Source organism: Anomaloglossus baeobatrachus, chromosome 1 (assembly GCF_048569485.1).
Source record: "Anomaloglossus baeobatrachus isolate aAnoBae1 chromosome 1, aAnoBae1.hap1, whole genome shotgun sequence".
NCBI classification, from domain to species: domain Eukaryota; kingdom Metazoa; phylum Chordata; class Amphibia; order Anura; family Aromobatidae; genus Anomaloglossus; species Anomaloglossus baeobatrachus.
The window spans coordinates 52,863,848-52,884,366 of record NC_134353.1 but is presented as its reverse complement, the minus strand read 5'-3'; the positions used below and the strand labels follow the sequence as shown (position 1 = coordinate 52,884,366).

The 20,519-nt window shown below is 41.1% G+C and overlaps 1 protein-coding gene across 1 annotated transcript in view; it reads left to right on the top strand.

Moving 5' to 3' along the window:
* Window positions 1-20,519, top strand: part of THNSL2 (threonine synthase like 2) — a 104,438-nt gene that overhangs the window by 69,085 nt on the left and 14,834 nt on the right. The window contains exons 2-5 of the mRNA XM_075332647.1: window positions 4,271-4,501; window positions 5,259-5,453; window positions 8,012-8,164; window positions 11,906-12,136. Of these exons, the coding sequence (XP_075188762.1) occupies window positions 4,279-4,501; window positions 5,259-5,453; window positions 8,012-8,164; window positions 11,906-12,136 (802 nt within the window). The 5' untranslated portion in view covers window positions 4,271-4,278. The remainder of the gene's footprint in view (window positions 1-4,270; window positions 4,502-5,258; window positions 5,454-8,011; window positions 8,165-11,905; window positions 12,137-20,519) is intronic.

Sequence of the window (20,519 nt, the reverse complement as noted above, 5' to 3'; positions counted from 1 at the left end):
TTATAGTAGTTATATTCTTGTACATAGGAGCAGTATTATAGTAGTTATATTCTTGTATATAGGAGGCAGTATTATAGTAGTTATATTCTTGTACATAGGAGCAGTATTATAGTAGTTATATTCTTGTACATAGGTGCAGTATTATAGTAGTTATATTCTTGTATATAGGAGGCAGTATTATAGTAGTTATATTCTTGTACATAGGAGCAGTATTATAGTAGTTATATTCTTGTACATAGGAGCAGTATTATAGTAGTTATATTCTTGTATATAGGAGGCAGTATTATAGTAGTTATATTCTTGTACATAGGTACAGTATTATAGTAGTTATATTCTTGTATATAGGAGGCAGTATTATAGTAGTTATATTCTTGTACATAGGAGCAGTATTAATATTATAGTAGTTATATTCTTGTATATAGGAATGTGGCGCCCTGGACAAGCCAGGACGTCACAGATACAGCAACAACACACCCCACACCCCGGTTAGGAACATCAGAGTCACACACAAATCCTTGTTGCCTCCCTCCAGGGGCTGATGTCCACACCAGGTGGGGTGGAGCCAAGCGGTTGGCCCCACCCACCGAGGAGTTCACAGTCCTGGAGGCGGGAAAAGGAAGGCAGTAGTTGGGAGAGAGGAGTTTGAGAGTTGAGGGAAGTGGTAGTGGAGCAGACTGACCGTGTCCGGGTATGTGGCCCGGGCACAAACAGCAAGGTTGGCAGACGCTGGTGACCGTCTGCAGGCGAGGCCGATTGACGCACAACCGTAAGGACCGGGGACGGGCGGTGGCCCGCCGGTACCGGACCGGGGAGCGAAGAGAAGCCAGCACCATTCGGCAGGGCCTACGGACCCTGACCAGGCTTGGAGTCGCCGTTAAACCGATCAAATCCGTCAGCGACGGGAACCTCCAGGATTTCCCAGCAGTAAAGACCCGACTGAAGGCAACCGCTCAACCGTGAAGGGAAATACAGCTACCGCCACAGCTAGAGTTCCCAGGGCCAGAGCCTGCGGGCAAAAGGGGCTCCTCTGGCAAATACACCGCTGGGGAGCGGGTCACCGGTGGCAAGCCATCAGGGCCGAAAACACATCAAAAGTGCAGGGAGAGACAGTCACCGCCAACCTACCGGGAGTGACCACCGCAGCCGTCTGTGGGACCCGTCCATCCAGCCGTTTGTTTTACCAGAGACTCTGTGTATGTTACTGGCTGAGTGAGTACCACCGTGCCGTCTGGCACTGCGCTGCCCCCGCGACCCTGCACCTCCCCAACTCCTGCCATCCACCCTCCAGCCGCTACCACCAAACCCCCCTACCCACGCAGGGGAGCGAAACATCTCAGCTGCTCCCTGTCATCGCTCCCGGGATCCCCGTCCAGAGCAGCGGTGGTGTCCCATTATCACCACAAACCGTGGGTGGCATCACGGACTACATCCCCAAACCAAACCATCCTTTTCACTCACGGGCGAGGAGCGCCGCTCGAGTCCCCGGATCTGGCCCACCGCTCGAGCCACCGAGCAGCAGCAGCAGCGCCAGACCCGAGCATGGTGAGCGCAGCGCCCTCCCCGCCCGCGACAGGAGCAGTATTATAGTAGTTATATTCTTGTACATAGGTGCAGTATTATAGAGTTATATTCTTGTACATAGGGGCAGTATTATAGTAGTTATATTCTTGTATATAGGGGCAGTATTATAGTAGTTATATTCTTGTACATAGGGGCAGTATTATAGTAGTTATATTCTTGTACATAGGGGGCAGTATTATAGTAGTTATATTCTTGTACATAGGGGCAGTATTATAGTAGTTATATTCTTGTACATAGGGGGCAGTATTATAGTAGTTATATTCTTGTACATAGGAGCAGTATTATAGAGTTATATTCTTGTACATAGAGGCAGTATTATAGTAGTTATATTCTTGTATATAGGGGCAGTATTATAGTAGTTATATTCTTGTACATAGGAGCAGTATTATAGAGTTATATTCTTGTACATAGGGGCAGTATTATAGTAGTTATATTCTTGTATATAGGGGCAGTATTATAGTAGTTATATTCTTGTACATAGGGGCAGTATTATAGTAGTTATATTCTTGTACATAGGGGGCAGTATTATAGTAGTTATATTCTTGTACATAGGAGCAGTATTATAGAGTTATATTCTTGTACATAGGGGCAGTATTATAGTAGTTATATTCTTGTACGTAGGGGGCAGTATTATAGTAGTTATATTATTGTACATATGGGGCAGTATTATAGTAGTTATATTCTTGTACATAGGAGCAGTATTATAGTAGTTATATTCTTGTACATAGGGGCAGTATTATAGTAGTTATATTCTTGTACATAGGAGCAGTATTATAGTATTTATATTCTTGTACATAGGGGCAGTATTATAGTAGTTATATTCTTGTACATAGGGCAGTATTATACTAGTTATATTCTTGTACATAGGGGCAGTATTATAGTAGTTATATTCTTCTACATAGGGGGCAGTATTATAGTAGATATATTCCTGTACATAGGGGCAGTATTATTGTAGTTATATTCTTGTACATAGGTGCAGTATTATAGTAGTTATATTCTTCTACATAGGGGGCAGTATTATAGTAGATATATTCCTGTACATAGGGGCAGTATTATAGTAGTTATATTCTTGTACATAGGGGGCAGTATTATAGTAGATATATTCCTGTACATAGGGGCAGTATTATAGTAGTTATATTCTTGTACATAGGAGCAGTATTATAGAGTTATATTTTTGTACATAGGGGCAGTATTATAGTAGTTATATTCTTGTATATAGGGGCAGTATTATAGTAGTTATATTCTTGTACGTAGGGGGCAGTATTATAGTAGTTATATTATTGTACATATGGGGCAGTATTATAGTAGTTATATTCTTGTACATAGGAGCAGTATTATAGTAGTTATATTCTTGTACATAGGGGCAGTATTATAGTAGTTATATTCTTGTACATAGGAGCAGTATTATAGTATTTATATTCTTGTACATAGGGGCAGTATTATAGTAGTTATATTCTTGTATATAGGGCAGTATTATACTAGTTATATTCTTGTACATAGGGGCAGTATTATAGTAGTTATATTCTTCTACATAGGGGGCAGTATTATAGTAGATATATTCCTGTACATAGGGGCAGTATTATAGTAGTTATATTCTTGTACATAGGAGCAGTATTATAGTAGTTATATTCTTGTACATAGGGGCAGTATTATAGTAGTTATATTCTTGTACATAGGAGCAGTATTATAGTATTTATATTCTTGTACATAGGGGCAGTATTATAGTAGTTATATTCTTGTATATAGGGCAGTATTATACTAGTTATATTTTTGTACATAGGGGCAGTATTATAGTAGTTATATTCTTCTACATAGGGGGCAGTATTATAGTAGATATATTCCTGTACATAGGGGCAGTATTATTGTAGTTATATTCTTGTACATAGGTGCAGTATTATAGTAGTTATATTCTTCTACATAGGGGGCAGTATTATAGTAGATATATTCCTGTACATAGGGGCAGTATTATAGTAGTTATATTCTTGTACATAGGGGGCAGTATTATAGTAGTTATATTCTTGTACATAGGAGCAGTATTATAGAGTTATATTCTTGTACATAGGGGCAGTATTATAGTAGTTATATTCTTGTATATAGGGGCAGTATTATAGTAGTTATATTCTTGTACGTAGGGGGCAGTATTATAGTAGTTATATTATTGTACATATGGGGCAGTATTATAGTAGTTATATTCTTGTACATAGGAGCAGTATTATAGTAGTTATATTCTTGTACATAGGGGCAGTATTATAGTAGTTATATTCTTGTACATAGGAGCAGTATTATAGTATTTATATTCTTGTACATAGGGGCAGTATTATAGTAGTTATATTCTTGTATATAGGGCAGTATTATACTAGTTATATTCTTGTACATAGGGGCAGTATTATAGTAGTTATATTCTTCTACATAGGGGGCAGTATTATAGTAGATATATTCCTGTACATAGGGGCAGTATTATTGTAGTTATATTCTTGTACATAGGTGCAGTATTATAGTAGTTATATTCTTCTACATAGGGGGCAGTATTATAGTAGATATATTCCTGTACATAGGGGCAGTATTATAGTAGTTATATTCTTGTACATAGGTGCAGTATTATAGTAGTTATATTCTTGTACGTAGGGGGCAGTATTATAGAACTATATTCTAAAAGATACTAAATAAATATTCCACCCTTGCCCCATAGGTGAAGGTATGAAGTACACAAGCACACGTGGAGGAGTGTCAGATGTGGACTTTGAGGGCGTGCTGTTTTCCGGTTTCGCTCCAGACGGTGGCCTTTTTATGCCGCAGCACATTCCTAAGTTGAACACTGAAACATTGACAACATGGAGATCTTTCTCCTATAAAGATTTGGTGAAGGAAGTCTGCGCTCTCTTTATACCGCCCGAAGCTATACCCAGAAATGAGCTCAATGGTATGTTAAAGGTAGACCTCCCGTGCGGAAGTAATTGTGTCTTGAAGGTGGTGTTAGTATTTTACCATAGTGACTTAAAAACATTTTTTACACTTAATACCATCTTAAAGAGAATCTGTTATGTCCCCAAATGTTATTGACGGTCATATATAGGATTAATCTGCAGGTTAATAGCGTTACGATACCGCATTGAAAGTGCGACTGCCGGTAGAAAACTAACTTTATTCCTGAAGGGAGCCGCCGGATTTCAGTTATGGACAAGTGCACAGAGCGGCTAGAGTCACCATGCTATACACAGTGAGCGGCGGCTGTACGCACACCCTGGCACTTTGAGTGACAGCCAGTTCTGCACGGTATCTGTGTAGAGCGTTCAAGCGTACATACAGTCAATCGCCAATCACAATTATGGTGACCGATCCGAGTGTTATAATGCTGCCCAGCTACCTTAGTGAGAGCGACCTGAAAATAATGAATTTTATTCCTCCCTGGTGCCGCCGGCTTTCAGTCACCTCTATGACTGAAAGCCGGCGGCACCCTGAAGGAATAAAGTTCACTTTTTTCGGGTCGCTCTCAGTAAGGCAACTGGGCAGCATTGCAGCACGCCTAATCTGAGAAAACTAAGAACATGGAAGGACAATTCAATGCAAAATTGTCTAAAAGACGAAATCTCCAGTCTCAGACATTGCCCACAACGTTTTAGCTTTTAATCAATCATTTCCACCAAGTCCATGGTTAAATAGATCTCTTCCTCCTCCAGGCCTAATAGACAAAGCATTAAGTCGCTTTCGACACAAGGACGTGGTTCCAATGTCCAGGTTGGAGAGTAGGCTGAATGTCTTAGAGATGTGGCACGGAGCTACTCACGCCTTTAAGGATCTTGCGATGTCCTGTTTGGGGCAGTTCTTGGATTACTTTTTGAAGAAGAACGATAGACATGTGAATATCTTGGTTGGTAAGTCCTGATGAACTGTCTTCTTGTTCTTATAAGACGTACAAGTATATGGAGACATACAGGATCAGAAGATACGGGGAGTTGGGGGTATGTAACTTTAGGGCTAAAATTAGGGCCAATGGGATCTAATAAAGCATCTGCATATCTGAAGTTCTGATTGGACAATTCCAGAGTTTGAAAGTTTACACAGAGGGTAGAAGCAGAGTAGTGGCGAGAACACAGGTGGATCAGTCGGGCCGCAGAGTTAGGACGGACTGGAGAGGTGTGAAAGTGTTAACAGGGAGGCCAAAGAGAATGTTGCAATAGTTGATGTGGGAGATGATGAGGGTGTCTCTAACATTTTCGTTGTTTGGGAGTTGAGGAAAGGATGGATTCTGGAAAGATTTTGGAGTTGGAGATGGCAGGAGGTAGCGAGAGCTTGGATGTGTGGTACGAAGGACAAGGCAGAGTCCCGTGGTGAAGCCAGTCACGGTGAAACATGTTGGGGTGGCTAGTATCTGAATCCTTTTAATAAGCAGATGTGTAGCACCCACGGGGCAAGGGGTTAAACGCTACTCGTCGCCGGGCCGGTGATGTCGGGTGTGGGGATGTCACGGGTGGCCCTGCCCAGCTTCGTGGCCCCGAGGTGTACAATAAAAGGGGATAGGATGAGGAGGATGGGTGGTGGAGAGGATGAGGGTAGTAGTGGATTGTCTCATGATGGCACATGCGGTATGCGGCCAAGGAATTAGCGTCGCTGTCCTCCGGGGTGGACGGTCGTACCAGCCAAGATGGTTCTGCTAACCATAGGTGGAGCAGGCCCCGGGGAGGATGATAAGGGGAGTGGAGGCTGTTGGCGCCGAAGCGCGGGACGACAGCGACGACAATCAAAAGGCTGAGTCAGCTGCTGCGGTTTCAGGTGTTTTACTCACTGTCTTTAGATTGCACAGGAAGTACCAGTCATTGCCGTGGTGGGCTCCAGCCAATCCCGGTTAAGTCAGACGTAGCCACCGGTATTTTAGAAGTGTACTTTCTAAGAGTTACCCCTCCAGGAGTGAGGAACCCGGGCTGAGCTTATACTTATACTAAATAAACCTGAGGAGCTTACAGTGGCTTTAACATACCATAACACGATCCCTTAGCCACGAGTGTTTCATGGCCTGATGTGATCTTGGGGTGATCTGGGATTAGAAGGTCACAACATATTGTTCATTGCAGATCTGCTTTAGTGCCTGCTCGTCATTTACCCTGAAATGTGTATTTAAAGGGAACCTGTCAGCAGAAATTTTGCTCTAAACCTAAAAGTTTCCCCCTCTGCAGCTCAGAACGCTGGAGGCAGAGTGGAAAGGCGGGCACGAGATTATGGGTGGGCACTTGCTGATGACAATCACAGCGCCGCCCATAATCTCGTGCCTGCGCAACACGTCACCAGCGGTCACACGTGCCCACAGTGCACAGTCCCGGTACAGTCGCACGGCGCATGCGCGGGACCACAGGCACACTGGGCGGCGTCCTGAGGTATGAAATGGGGTGTTGGGGGATGGCGTAAATCGGCAGGAGGGACAGTAACGGACACCAGACAGCCCGCCCCCATGGATAATTTAGAAGATTTGCATACCAAAAGGTACAACTTTATAAAGTATTTAATTTGGTCAAAAAGGCGGCACAAAAACTATAGGAACCTTGCTGGAATGCAGCCCTGGAGCTGCAAAAGGGGAAACTTTTAGGTTTAGAGCAAAATTTCTGCTGACAGGTTCCCTTTAATTCCATGCGGTACTGAAGGTTGTTAAGGTTCTTTTCTATCCTGCAGTGATCTAACAGATAGTTGTAACCTCAGCTGCAGCCACTCCCTTCTGCTATAAATAGGCACTTCTCCCTCCTTCCTATGCCGGTTATAGCTCATACTTATTCCGGCTATAGCTCATACTTATTCCGGCTATAGCTCATACCTATTCCGGCTATAGCTCATACCTATTCCGGCTATAGCTCATACCTATGCTGGCTATAGCTCATACCTATGCTGTCCACTTTGCAGGAGTCAGTCTCTGGAGAAGCTGTGAAGTGTTATTTGTTGTGTCTTTCCCCACCTGTTTGTCTTTCCTTCCTTGTGTCCTTTTATTGCAGTGGTGAGACTAGCGTCTCACTGGCATTCACTAGCCAGGGTGAATTTATGGCCAGTAAGGGCTTAGGCATGAATGGCACATGGGGAAGAAGGACTGATCGTGGGTTGTTGGGGTGTGCAGGAATCAGCCTCAGGTGAATGTTAGGAAGTGACCCCCCTCCCCTCTCCCTAGCGCCAGGGCCTTCCGTTGTATTGCTGCCCTAGTGTTCCGTTTTTGTTACACCACTCGCTAGGAGTCCTCTTGTACTTGACGTGACACCTGCAGTCGTATTGTGATACCCTTAACCAATAATGGGTACTGTGGGCATTCCTCATGGTAAACCCTGGCAGCGAAAGTGTTAACCTTAGTACTTTTTGTGATGTTCCTCTTTAATACCGTCATCTCGTGCATCTATAGTAAGCAGTGATACATGGTATGATGATTGATTTACTTTTGGCTTCTTACGTTATGTCTCAGGGACATCGGGGGATACAGGGAGCGCTGCCATCGAGAGCGTGCGTGGCATTGCCAATATTGATATCGTTGTTCTCCTGCCACATGGGCGGTGTACGGAAATCCAAGAGCGACAGATGACCACCGTCATTGAGGACAATGTCCACGTGTTTGCCGGTCTGTATTTATAGTACCGTTACGTTAGTAGTCGGTAAAGGACAGCGGCTCTTCTGTGTCTGTTTTAGTGTCTTCTTTTAGTAGAATCTTGCTTTTTGCCTTCCCACTGTTATTCCTCCTTGAAATGTGTGAATAATTTCCTACCTTTTTGTAACTATTCCGCTTGTCATTTTGGAGATTTATTACAGTGCCTTGCGAAAGTATTCGGCCCCCTTGAATTTTTCAACCTTTTCCCACATTTCAGGCTTCAAACATAAAGATAAAAATTTAAATTTTATGGTGAAGAATCAACAAGTGGACACAATTGTGAAGTTGAACAAAATTTATTGCTTATTTTAAACTTTTTTTTAAAAAAAAACAAACAAACTGAAAATTGGGGCATGCAATATTATTCATCCCCTTTACTTTCAGTGCAGCAAACTCACTCCAGAAGTTCATTGAGGATCTCTGAATGATCCAATGTTGTCCTAAATGACTGATGATGATAAATATAAGCCCCTGTGTATAATCAAGTCTCCGTATAAATGCACCTGCTCTGTGATAGTCTCAGGGTTCTGTTTAAAGCACAGAGAGCATCATGAAGACCAAGGAACACAACAGGCAGGTCCGTGATACTGTTGTGGAGAAGTTTAAAGCCGAATTTGGTTACAAAAAGATTTCCAAAACTTTTAACATCCCAAGAAGCACTGTGCAAGTGATCATATTGATATGGAAGTGTCGCGGGCGGCGGGGCGCTGCGCTCGCTAACGTTCGGGTCCGGCACTGCTGCTACTCGGTGGCTCGAGCGGTACATCGGGTTCTCCTTCCATAGGCAGTGCAGTCCAGAACCGCTGATCGCCGTTGGGAACGGTGGCGGGGGCGGCGTGCTCGGGACCTCCTCTTCCATCAGCTGCACTCTCTGTGGACCTCCTGCTGCGGTACCGGCCCCCGGCTCCCACTCAATCAAGGCTGGTTCAGGAGCTTGGGTGGCCTGATCGCGACGCAGCACGGCCGCAGCGGCCCCTTGCTCGCGGGCCCACACTATGGCAACCATTCTGCGCACCTCTGCCTTCCAATACAGCAGCTGCTGCAAGCTCTGCGCCCTCACCTTCAAGCAGAACCGGCCCAGCTCCCGCTCCAGCCAAGCAGCGGTCCCAGCGAGGAGCTCACCCGGGCCGCAGTCTTCAAAGGCTACTCCTCCAGAGCTTAGATGCTCCGGTGGCGGGCGCTCCCACGCTCCAACCCGAGGACGCTGCCATCTCTCCATCCGTGTCCTCCTCTTGGTCCTTCCTCGGCACCCCCTCTTCAGGGGCGGGGTTTCGGCTTTCGCGCCTCCACTGCTCGAGGAGATGCTCGAGTGGGAAAATCTTCGCGCCCAAGATGGCGGATTCTGAAATTTTTCGGCCGGACACCGCCGGCGGGACACAAGGCACACTTCTATCAGCCGGTAGAGCGGTAAGATCCTGTTCGTGACGCCAAGTTGTCGCGGGCGGCGGGGCGCTGCGCTCGCTAACGCTCGGGTCCGGCACTGCTGCTGCTGCTGCTCGGTGGCTCGAGCGGTGGGCCGGATCCGGGGACTCAAGCGGCGCTCCTCGCCCCCGTGAGTGAAAGGGGGAATTTGGGTTTGGGGATGTAGTCCGTGATGCCACCCATGGGTTGTGGTGAGGTTGGGGCACCACCGCTGCTGGTGACGGGGATCCCAGGAGCGATGGCAGGGAGCAGCTGGGATGTTGTTCTCCCCCTTCGTGGGTAGGGGTTGGTGGTCCCGGGGCCCGGTGAGGTGACAGGGAGGCAGGGTTGGCAGGGTGCAGGGTCGCCTGGACTGTGCAGCGCGGTGCCGGATGGCACGGTTGTACTCACTCAGCCACAAATGTACGTAAAGTCTCTTGTAAACCAAACGGCTGGATGGACGGGTCCCGCAGCCGGCTGCTGTAGTTTCTCCCGGACGGTTGGTGGTGGCTGCCTTTCCCTGCACCTTTGTGTATGTTCGGTCCCGATGGGTTCCCACCGGTAACCCGCTCCCCAGTGTGTATATGTGCCGGAGCAGCCCTTTTGCCCGCAGGCTCTGGCCCTTGGAACTCTAGCTGTGGCGGTAGCTGTATTTCCTTCTACTGGTCGGACGGTTGCCTTCAATCGGGTCTTGGCTGTTAGAAAACCCCTGGGGTTCCGGTCACTGACGGATTTGACCTCTAATGGCAACTCCAAGCCTGGTCGGGGTCCGTAGGCCGTGTGCTGGCTTCACTTCGCTCCCCGGTTCGGTACCGGCGGGCCACCGCCCGTCCCCGGTCCTACGGTTCCGCGTTGATCTGCCTCTCCTGCAGACGGCCACCACCATCTGCCAACCTTGCTCTTAGTGCCCGGGCCACACACCCGGACACGGTCAGTTTACTCCTCCACTCCTACTTCACTCCTGTCTCCTTCACTTCCCTAACTGCACTCTCTTCCTTTTCCCGCCTCCAGGCCTGTGAACTCCTCAGTGGGCGGGGCCAACCGCCTGGCTCCGCCCCACCTGGTGTGGACATCAGACCCTGGAGGGAGGCAACAAGGATTTTGTGTCTGGCTGATGTGCCTATCTCGGGGTGGGTGTGTGTGTTGCAGTACCTGTGACGACCTGGCTAGTCCAGGGTGCCACAGAAGGAGTATCATACCACTGCAAATCTACCAAGTCCCGGCCGTCCATCCAAACTTTCATCTCAAACAAGGAGAAGACTGATCAGAGATGCAGCCAAGAGGCCTATGATCACTCTGGATGAACTGCAGAGATCTACAGCTGAGGTGGGAGAGTCTGTCCATAGGACAACAATCAGTCGTACACTGCACAAATCTGGCCTTTATGGAAGAGTGGCAAGAAGAAAGCCATTTCTCAAAGATATCCATAAAAAGTGTTGTTTAAAGTTTGCCACAAGCCACCTGGGAGACACCAAACATGCGGAAGAAGGTGCTCTGGTCAGATGAAACCAAAATCTAACTATTTGGGCACAATGCCAAATGATATGTTTGGCATAAAAGCAACACAGCTCATAACCGTGAACACACCATCCCCACTGTCAAACATGGTGGTGGCAGCATCATGGTTTGGGCCTTCTTTTCTTCAGCAAGGACAGGAAAGATGGTTAAAATTGATGGGAAGATGGATGGGACCAAATACAGGACCATTATTGAAGAAAACCTGTTGGAGTCTGCAAAAGACCTGAGACTGGGACGGAGATTTGTCTTCCAACAAGACAATGATCCCAAACATAAAGCAAAATCTACAATGGAATGGTTCACAAATGAACGTATCCAGGTGTTAGAATGGCCAAGTCATAGTCCAGACCTGAATCCAATCGGGAATCTGTGGAAAGAGCTGAAAACTGCTGTTCACAAACGCCTCCATCCAACCTCACTCAGCTCCAGCTGTTTACAAAGGAAGAATGGGCAAGAATTTCAGCCTCTCGATGAGCAAAACTGATAGACACATACCCCAAGCGACTGCAGCTGTAATCGCAGCAAAAGGGGGCGCTACAAAGTATTAGCTTACAGGGGATGAATAATATTGCACGCCCCAATTTTCAGTTATTTATTTTTTATAAAAGTTTAAAATAAGCAATAAATGTTGTTCACCTTCACAATTGTGTCCACTTGTTGTTGATTCTTCACCAGAACATTAACATCTTTATCTTTATGTTTGAAGCCTGAAATGTGGGAAAAGGTTGAAAAATTCAAGGGGGCTGAATACTTTCGCAAGGCACTGTACATCTATTGTGTTTTCAATTTGAGCAGTTGATGGAACTTCGGATGAGCTGGATGAACCCATCAAAAAGCTTTTCTTGGACACTGAATTTGTGAAGAGACATAACCTGATGAGTACGAACTCTGTGAACTGGGCACGAGTGATGGTGCAGATCGCCCACTACTTCTATGGGTATTTCCAATGTACAGCAACATGGGCCGATGACGCTCTCCCTCCAGTGGAAATAGTGGTACCAACAGGTGGAGCTGGGAATATTACAGGTAAAATGCCACGTGAGCTGCACTCACTATTCTGCTGGTGCAGTCACTGTGTACATACATTACATTACTGATCCTGTACTGATCCCGAGTTACCTCCGGTATTATACTTCAGAGCTGCACTCACTATTCTGCTGGTGCAGTCACTGTGTATACACATTATATTACTGATCCTGAGTTACATCCTGTACCGTATTGTACTCCAGAGCTGCACTCACTATTCTGCTGGTGCAGTCATTGTGTACATACATTACTGATCCTGTACTGACCCTGAGTTACCTCCTGTATTATACTCCAGAGCTGCACTCACTATTCTGCTGGTGCAGTCACTGTGTACATACATTACATTACTGATCCTGAGTTATGTTAAAAAATATACTCTTAAATATATTTTTCTTCAAATACGTAAAGGCGCATGAATGAAAAGACCTCAAAAATGTAAAAATAAATGTATTTTATCTATTTAAAAATGGTTGCCAGGGTTCAGTTACAGAAAGGAAAAATAATATACTTTGATAGTCTACGCAAAGAGTTCATTTAGTCCATAATGATCAATGGGAAGTCTTTACCCATCTTTCTTTGGTTCCTGAACGGCAATGCAGGGAATGTCATCTCTTAGCGTGTCTTCATCTTTGCAGCCTCGAGTCTTCTCACAGCAGGCAATATGGAGGAGCGACCAGTAGCCCCCTCCATCGTGTATTATATACCAGCTGTTCAGTCCATATAGGGCATTCTAGTGTAACACAGTTGAATATAGTTCCATATTACGTAACCTTCTGGAAACTTCGGGAAGCTTCGGGAAGGATTTAAATATATCCTTCCATGCTCAGCACTCAAGTATATTCAATATGGGCATATTTATCCCTTATAAACTTTATTAATAACCTATGTCCTCCAACATAAACAGAACTATGAACGTATATGTCTTACTATGAAATATTTGATAACTTGATGTATTAATTTCAATGTTTTTACAATTCCCCCTTGAAGCGGGTGGAGTAACCCCGAAATTAATTAATACATCATTAAAATAACAAATCTTCTTTCCTTATTTGGCAATAACGGATTAATATCAATAATAATGATGAAGAATAATTAATTTGCATTATTCATGTAAGTTCAATAATATAATAATGTTGATTCCTGTTATGACAGGCTGTGACTGATCAATCATATAAAAATGTATAAAACTATACTTCGCTAGACCTAAAAAGAAATGCAAAAACCAAATCCGGTCACCATATGATGTCCTCTGAGTTGATGTCTTCTTATCTCCGATGTAATCCGGCATAAACACAGTCTCTTAGAAATAAATCCTTTGATAAAAATGAATGGTTACCAATTTAATACAGTCCCGTATTGCGTTTATCATCGTTAGATCAAAGTCCATAAACTTTATTCTTTATTACAAAGTCCATAGCCAATGTTGATAAACCACAGTTCATGAATGTAGAAGAATAGCAAAAGTCTTTGATGTCTGTGCAGTGCAATTTACATTAGTCACCTTTTATCCTCCATGCTGCCTGTTGTCAAATCCTTTTGGACAGATGTTAAGACGTTCTTGGTCAGCACGACAGGGGTTAACTTTAACACGTCATTGCTCTTCTTAGTAACTTTAGGGAGGTCTTAATGCACAGACCATGTGTCATTGTCCATCCTTGAACCAAAAGAGCACTATGTTTCTGAGATGCAAGCACGGTAAGTGTATTTGTATGTTACACAGTCTTATTTGAGACGTTACCTTTTGGACCTTTTTGCAGAATCCCTTTTAACTTTAGGAAAAATATAAAGTCGTTTTATCTTTTGTAATCTTGATTGAAGATTTCACTCCCTAATCTAAATACCAAATATGGCAATAACTATCACTAATAAATGTCACAGCGTATCATAACTCTAATACTATAATACCATGTCATTATTATTATCGTAAAAGTATTAATATAATTGATACTCAGAATGATAAAATACTGTATAATGGTATAGACGATAGTATTCTCTTGTAATGACCTTTTTGTCGTTGGTGCATTACCCTTCCAAACCCATAGGTGGCAATGTGTTGAATGTAACCAAAATATAATATAAAGTATGAAATAATATAATGTGTACCTATAACATGTATCATATTATAAATATGAAAGGCAACAATGTGGCTTTTAGTTAGATCATTTGTAAATTATAAATCAAAGCAAATAACCTTTTAGAAAAGACTGGATGATACCATCAAAACACAATAATACCCATTATAAATTATTATTGATTAAAAATATAATATATATTATTTGTAAATATAGGAAGGTAAACCTAGATGTACCATGATCTTCCATCTTTATTACTCTAATTTAATTTATTTGATTTGTCTATTATTCATTAAATAACCTACTATAAGGAAATGTGTAACTATAAGTAATATTTCATCCTTATTGTGTTAACATACTAATATAAAAATAATGTGTTACTAGGAAATAAACAATTGTATATATATTGATTAAGGAAGTATCTTTTCTTCCAAAAAATGGAACTTTTCCCTTTTAATATGATTCATATTTAATAAAGTAATATTCTTATATTAGATATTACTGAACTAAATATTGAAGTGTCTTCTCAATTGAGATATTTAAAATCTGAAGAAAAAATAAAAATTGTATAATTTAAGATTTTGATTAAAAATGTGAATATTAAATAATAATTAATATAAAAAATAGGAATAAAAGAAAAAATGAAAATTGGAATAAAAAATTGAAATAAAAAATAATACATAGGATTACCATACCTATCAGTAACCTATAAAAAATAATTAAGTCATGTAACCTTGCAAATAATACACTTCTCTTAGTATATAAATGCATTATGATACACTTCAAATATATTTTTTATTCCCAATTCTTCCTTTGTACTTGCAATATTAATTATTAAAGTATCCTGTAAACACATATATTTATCAAATATAAATGTGTGTGATTGAGACCAAACCTCCCCCTTTCAATATCATGAAATATGATATTATAAAAATTAATATGTTTAGATTAAATTAAATTAAAATTTGTGTTGCATATCTTCAAGACCATATTATAAATATCACTTCCATATTTGAAAAGAAAAATGATTTTCAATCTATGTACCAATAAAAGAAGTGACTAACACAAAAGATATAAAAAAAAAATCAAAACGTTATAACCTTATTCTAGAATGTAACTCTTCAGAATAAACCCTTAATAAAAAATCCTAATATCTCTATACTAAAGAAATGTCTAAGAATAAGATATATATATATCCGGTATAAATTCCTTCATTTATACTTATGTACTATAACTTATTATCTAATATTATACATACATATTATAACCTCGAAGTTAAAATAAAAATTCCCCTTTTTTTTTTTTTCTCTGGATCCAAAGTACTCAACATTGACATTTGCAGCTGCTCAGACAATCAATCATTCATAGACACATTTATGCACACAAGACTGTCATGGTTCTTTAACATATACTTTCACATAAAAACATTGACGGACACAAATCCCTTTTTTCCCAATTATTCTATGCGCATTTCAAAGATTATGTTACTAATTTGAAGTACTTCTCGAAAAAACAAATTCCAATGTATTACACACTGTACATATGACCATGGAACAAACACTTATTTTTAGCTTTAGTACCAAGTCATGCTCTGGTTACGTGCAAGGAACACCATTCCAAAACAGCAAGCAGTTTTACTACACTTCCAAAGCTCAGATTACATTTCTAATAACTCTAAAGGAGATATATATATTCATAAAAGAAACCTTAAAGCAATAATACTCTGGCAATTGGTACCTGAGAAAATAATAATTATTAATTAATCGTGCTTTATATGTTACCTGATTGAGGACAAGAACAAATGTATAAATAAAAAGTTAATACTTCATCAATCTGCTTTTCTGATAAATTCTGAGGGAAATAAAAGAATAAAATTATTATCATATTTATGATAAAAATGAAACACTTGAAATCTGTTACTTTCTCTTATTATTTTATTTTAAATATTATTATTCATATACAGAGATCAAATTATTTATTTATAACATTAAACTATCATTTTACTAAATGAAAATATGACCTTGATTTACTATCACTACCTTTAATATATATATATATATATATATATATATATATATATATACACACACACATACACATATATATATATGTATTGATTCACTGTATATGAATAAACATACTCATCAAACAATAAAATTAATTTACCCAGAAATCCACTTTATTTAACTGAAGACCATACCTAATTTTTTCTTCAAAGATTCGATTTATTAGATTCACATTGAACTTATAGGAATCTCTGAACTTATGTAATTCAAGGTTTTCTCTTAAGTGAGAGAGAATGTCTCTCTCTGAAAGACCACCCAGCTGTCGCGGGCTATCAAATCCTAACCCAGGGAGAGGATCTCCACAAGACACCTGTTTCTGTCTTTCAAAGCTATTACTCATCATTTGTCTGAGATAATCGGTATCAGATTTTGTGACAATTTTCTCTTTCATTGAAGGTGTCAAGGAAAGAGGGGGGGTGTATGACTTATAATTCACATGAAATTTCCTGCGAATTTCATACATCCTGTCACAGAAATATCTGGATCTGGGAGACACTGTTGGTTTTTCGCAAAAACGCTCCCTTTTTCGTGTCGGTTTTTCAGAATTAATTAATTTCTGTTTTAATTGGCTTTTTCTAACAAAATCAATAAATGTCGTACATTCGAATAGGGACTTTTTATTTACTGCCACCGCACAGGCTGCATTATCAAGGAAATTAAATTTCTTGATGAATAACCGTATCATTCCATCCAATCTCACATTTGGAATAACCGCCCTATACAAACGTTCAAAAACGGCCATAAATGAGAACGTACTCTGATTCTGTTCAATTTGTAATTCCTTCAACATCTCATAGTTTGGATCAGATTCATTCCTTGTACAGAAGATGAGATTTTTCAGCCTTATGATATCATTATCATTTGAACAATCAAATGTCTCATTGTCAGAAAACTTGTTTAATGCCAATTGTCTAAAGAAATGCTGAGGTAACCACATACGGAATAACTGATTCGTCTCACTATTGGTTAAATTTAACTTCTCAATGGAACTTTCAAATATCTCTGAATTTCTGCAAACATGTATTTTAGGATTATATGCGGGAATTAATTTGCATATGTCCATTAAATTTTTTCTAAGTTTAATCCCTAACTTAGCCTGTTCCATTTTTAGAAACTGATCGTCGCCATTTTCTCTCTGCACGTGTCTTTTCTGCACGTGTCCCACTCTGGCTCCTCCCCCTTCTGGCTTCTCTACGTCATTTCCTGCTTCTTTCCCAGTGTCCTGAAAATCACCTTGATTACGTAGCACATGTCTGCCGCCATTATCAAAATTCTGATTTGCAAAATTACAGCCAACATTACAGTCAGAATTCACAATATCACTGACTGACATTTCAGGTTCTAAGCAGTCTTTGGATTTCTCTGTCTCTGACTCTCCTGACAATTCAGGTTGTCTATTTCCACCATTTTTACACTTTTCTACGATTAACTTGTGAAAATCATAGACTAAATGACAGACATTTCTGATTTTCTGTTTCTCTCTATTAAAAGACCTTACACATTCTATACGTGAATTCTCAAGTTCACACTCCTCATAAAAGCGTAACCAAAGCTCCTCTACATTAGAAATATCTGAATAAGTGAACTGAAGTTTACTTTGCTTAACATATGAAGAGATAAAATCCATTTTCTTACCTGAAATGATCAGATGATCCGATGGATGATCCTGTAAGACTTGATTCACCTTGTTCAGCACGTCCAATACTTCTTATGGACTGACTTTATCTTTCTTGCTCAAAAATACGTCAAAAGTTAACTTCTGTGGCTTTATAAAGTCTTTAAAGTTCATTTAAACAAAAAAAAAAAAAAACATTCATGCTACTTGACTTATACGTATTTCCTAGGTTCTGCGTGATTTTTATAAATTGTCGATTCCTGATCCTTTGCAGGAGATACTTAAAATACTTATGACTTTGATAACTTCGACCCCCCTTATGCAAAGTGAAGGAACAACAAAAAAAATGTAAAAAAATCACGAATAGCTGACTCGCCAAATGTTAAAAAATATACTCTTAAATATATTTTTCTTCAAATACGTAAAGGCGCATGAATGAAAAGACCTCAAAAATGTAAAAATAAATGTATTTTATCTATTTAAAAATGGTTGCCAGGGTTCAGTTACAGAAAGGAAAAATAATATACTTTGATTGTCTACGCAAAGAGTTCATTTAGTCCATAATGATCAATGGGAAGTCTTTACCCATCTTTCTTTGGTTCCTGAACGGCAATGCAGGGAATGTCATCTCTTAGCGTGTCTTCATCTTTGCAGCCTCGAGTCTTCTCACAGCAGGCAATATGGAGGAGCGACCAGTAGCCCCCTCCATCGTGTATTATATACCAGCTGTTCAGACCATATAGGGCATTCTAGTGTAACACAGTTGAATATAGTTCCATATTACGTAACCTTCTGGAAACTTCGGGAAGCTTCGGGAAGGATTTAAATATATCCTTCCATGCTCAGCACTCAAGTATATTCAATATGGGCATATTTATCCCTTATAAACTTTATTAATAACCTATGTCCTCCAACATAAACAGAACTATGAACGTATATGTCTTACTATGAAATATTTGATAACTTGATGTATTAATTTCAATGTTTTTACAAGTTACCTCCTGTATTATACTCCAGAGCTGCGCTCTCTATCCTGCTGGTGCAGTCACTGTGTACATACATTACATTACTGATCCTGAGTTACCTCCTGTATTATACTCCAGAGCTGCACTCACTATTCTGCTGGTGCAGTCACTGTGTACATACATTATATTACTGATCCTGTACTGATCCTGAGTTACCTCCTGTATTATACTCCAGAGCTGTACTCACTATTCTGCAGGTGCAGTCACTGTGTACATACATTATATTACTGATCCTGAGTTACCTCCGGTATTATACTCCAGAGCTGCACTCACTATTCTGCTGGTGCAGTCACTGTGTATACACATTATATTACAGATCCTGAGTTACATCCTGTACTGTACTGTACTCCAGAGCTGCACTCACTTTTCTGCTGTTGCAGTCACTGTGTACATGCATTACTGATCCTGTACTGATCCTGAGTTACATCCTTGTATTATACTCCAGAGCTGCACTCACTATTCTGCTGGTGCAGTCACTGTGTACATACATTACATTACTGATCCTGTACTGATCCTGAGTTACCTCCTGTATTATACCCCAGAGCTGCACTCACTATTCTGCTGGTGCAGTCACTGGGTACATACATTACATTACTGATCCTGAGTTTCATCCTGTATTATCCTCCAGAGCTGCACTCACTATTCTGCTGGTGCAGTTATTGTGTACATACATTACATTATTGATCCTGTACTGATCCTGAGTTACCGCCTGTATTATACTCCAGAGCTGCACTCACTATTCTGCTGGTGCAGTCACTATGTACATACATTACATTACTGATCCTGAGTTACCTCCTGCATTATACTCCAGAGCTGCACTCACTATTCTGCTGGTGGGGTCACTGTGTACATACATTACATTACTAATCCTGAGTTACCTCCTGTATTATACTCCAGAGCTGCACTCACTATTCTGCTGGAGCATTCACTATGTACATACATTACATTACTGATCCTGAGTTACCTCCTGCATTATACTCCAGAGCTGCACTCACTATTCTGTTGGTGGAGTCACTATGTTCATACATTACATTACTGATCCTGGGTTACCGCCTGTATTATACTCCAGAGCTGCACTCACTATTCTGCTGGTGCAGTCACTATGTTCATACATTACATTATTGATCCTGTACTGATGCTGAGTTACCTCCTGTATTACACTCCAGAGCTGCACTCACTATTCTGCTGGTGCATTCACTATGTACATACATTACATTACTGATCCTGAGTTACCTCCTGCATTATACTCCAGAGCTGCACTCACTATTCTGCTGGTGCAGTCACTGTGTACATACATTACATTACTGATCCTGAGTTACCTCCTGCATTATACTCCAGAGCTGCACTCACTATTCTGCTGGTGCAGTCACTGTGTACATACATTACATTACTGATCCTGAGTTACCTCCTGCATTATACTCCAGAGCTGCACTCACTATTCTGCTGGTGCAGTCACTGTGTACATACATTACATTACTGATACTGAGTTACATCCTGTATTATACTCCAGAGCTGCACTCACTATTCTGCTGGTGCAGTCACTGTGTACATACATTACATTACTGATCCAGAGTTACCTCCTGTATTATACTCCAGAGCTGCGCT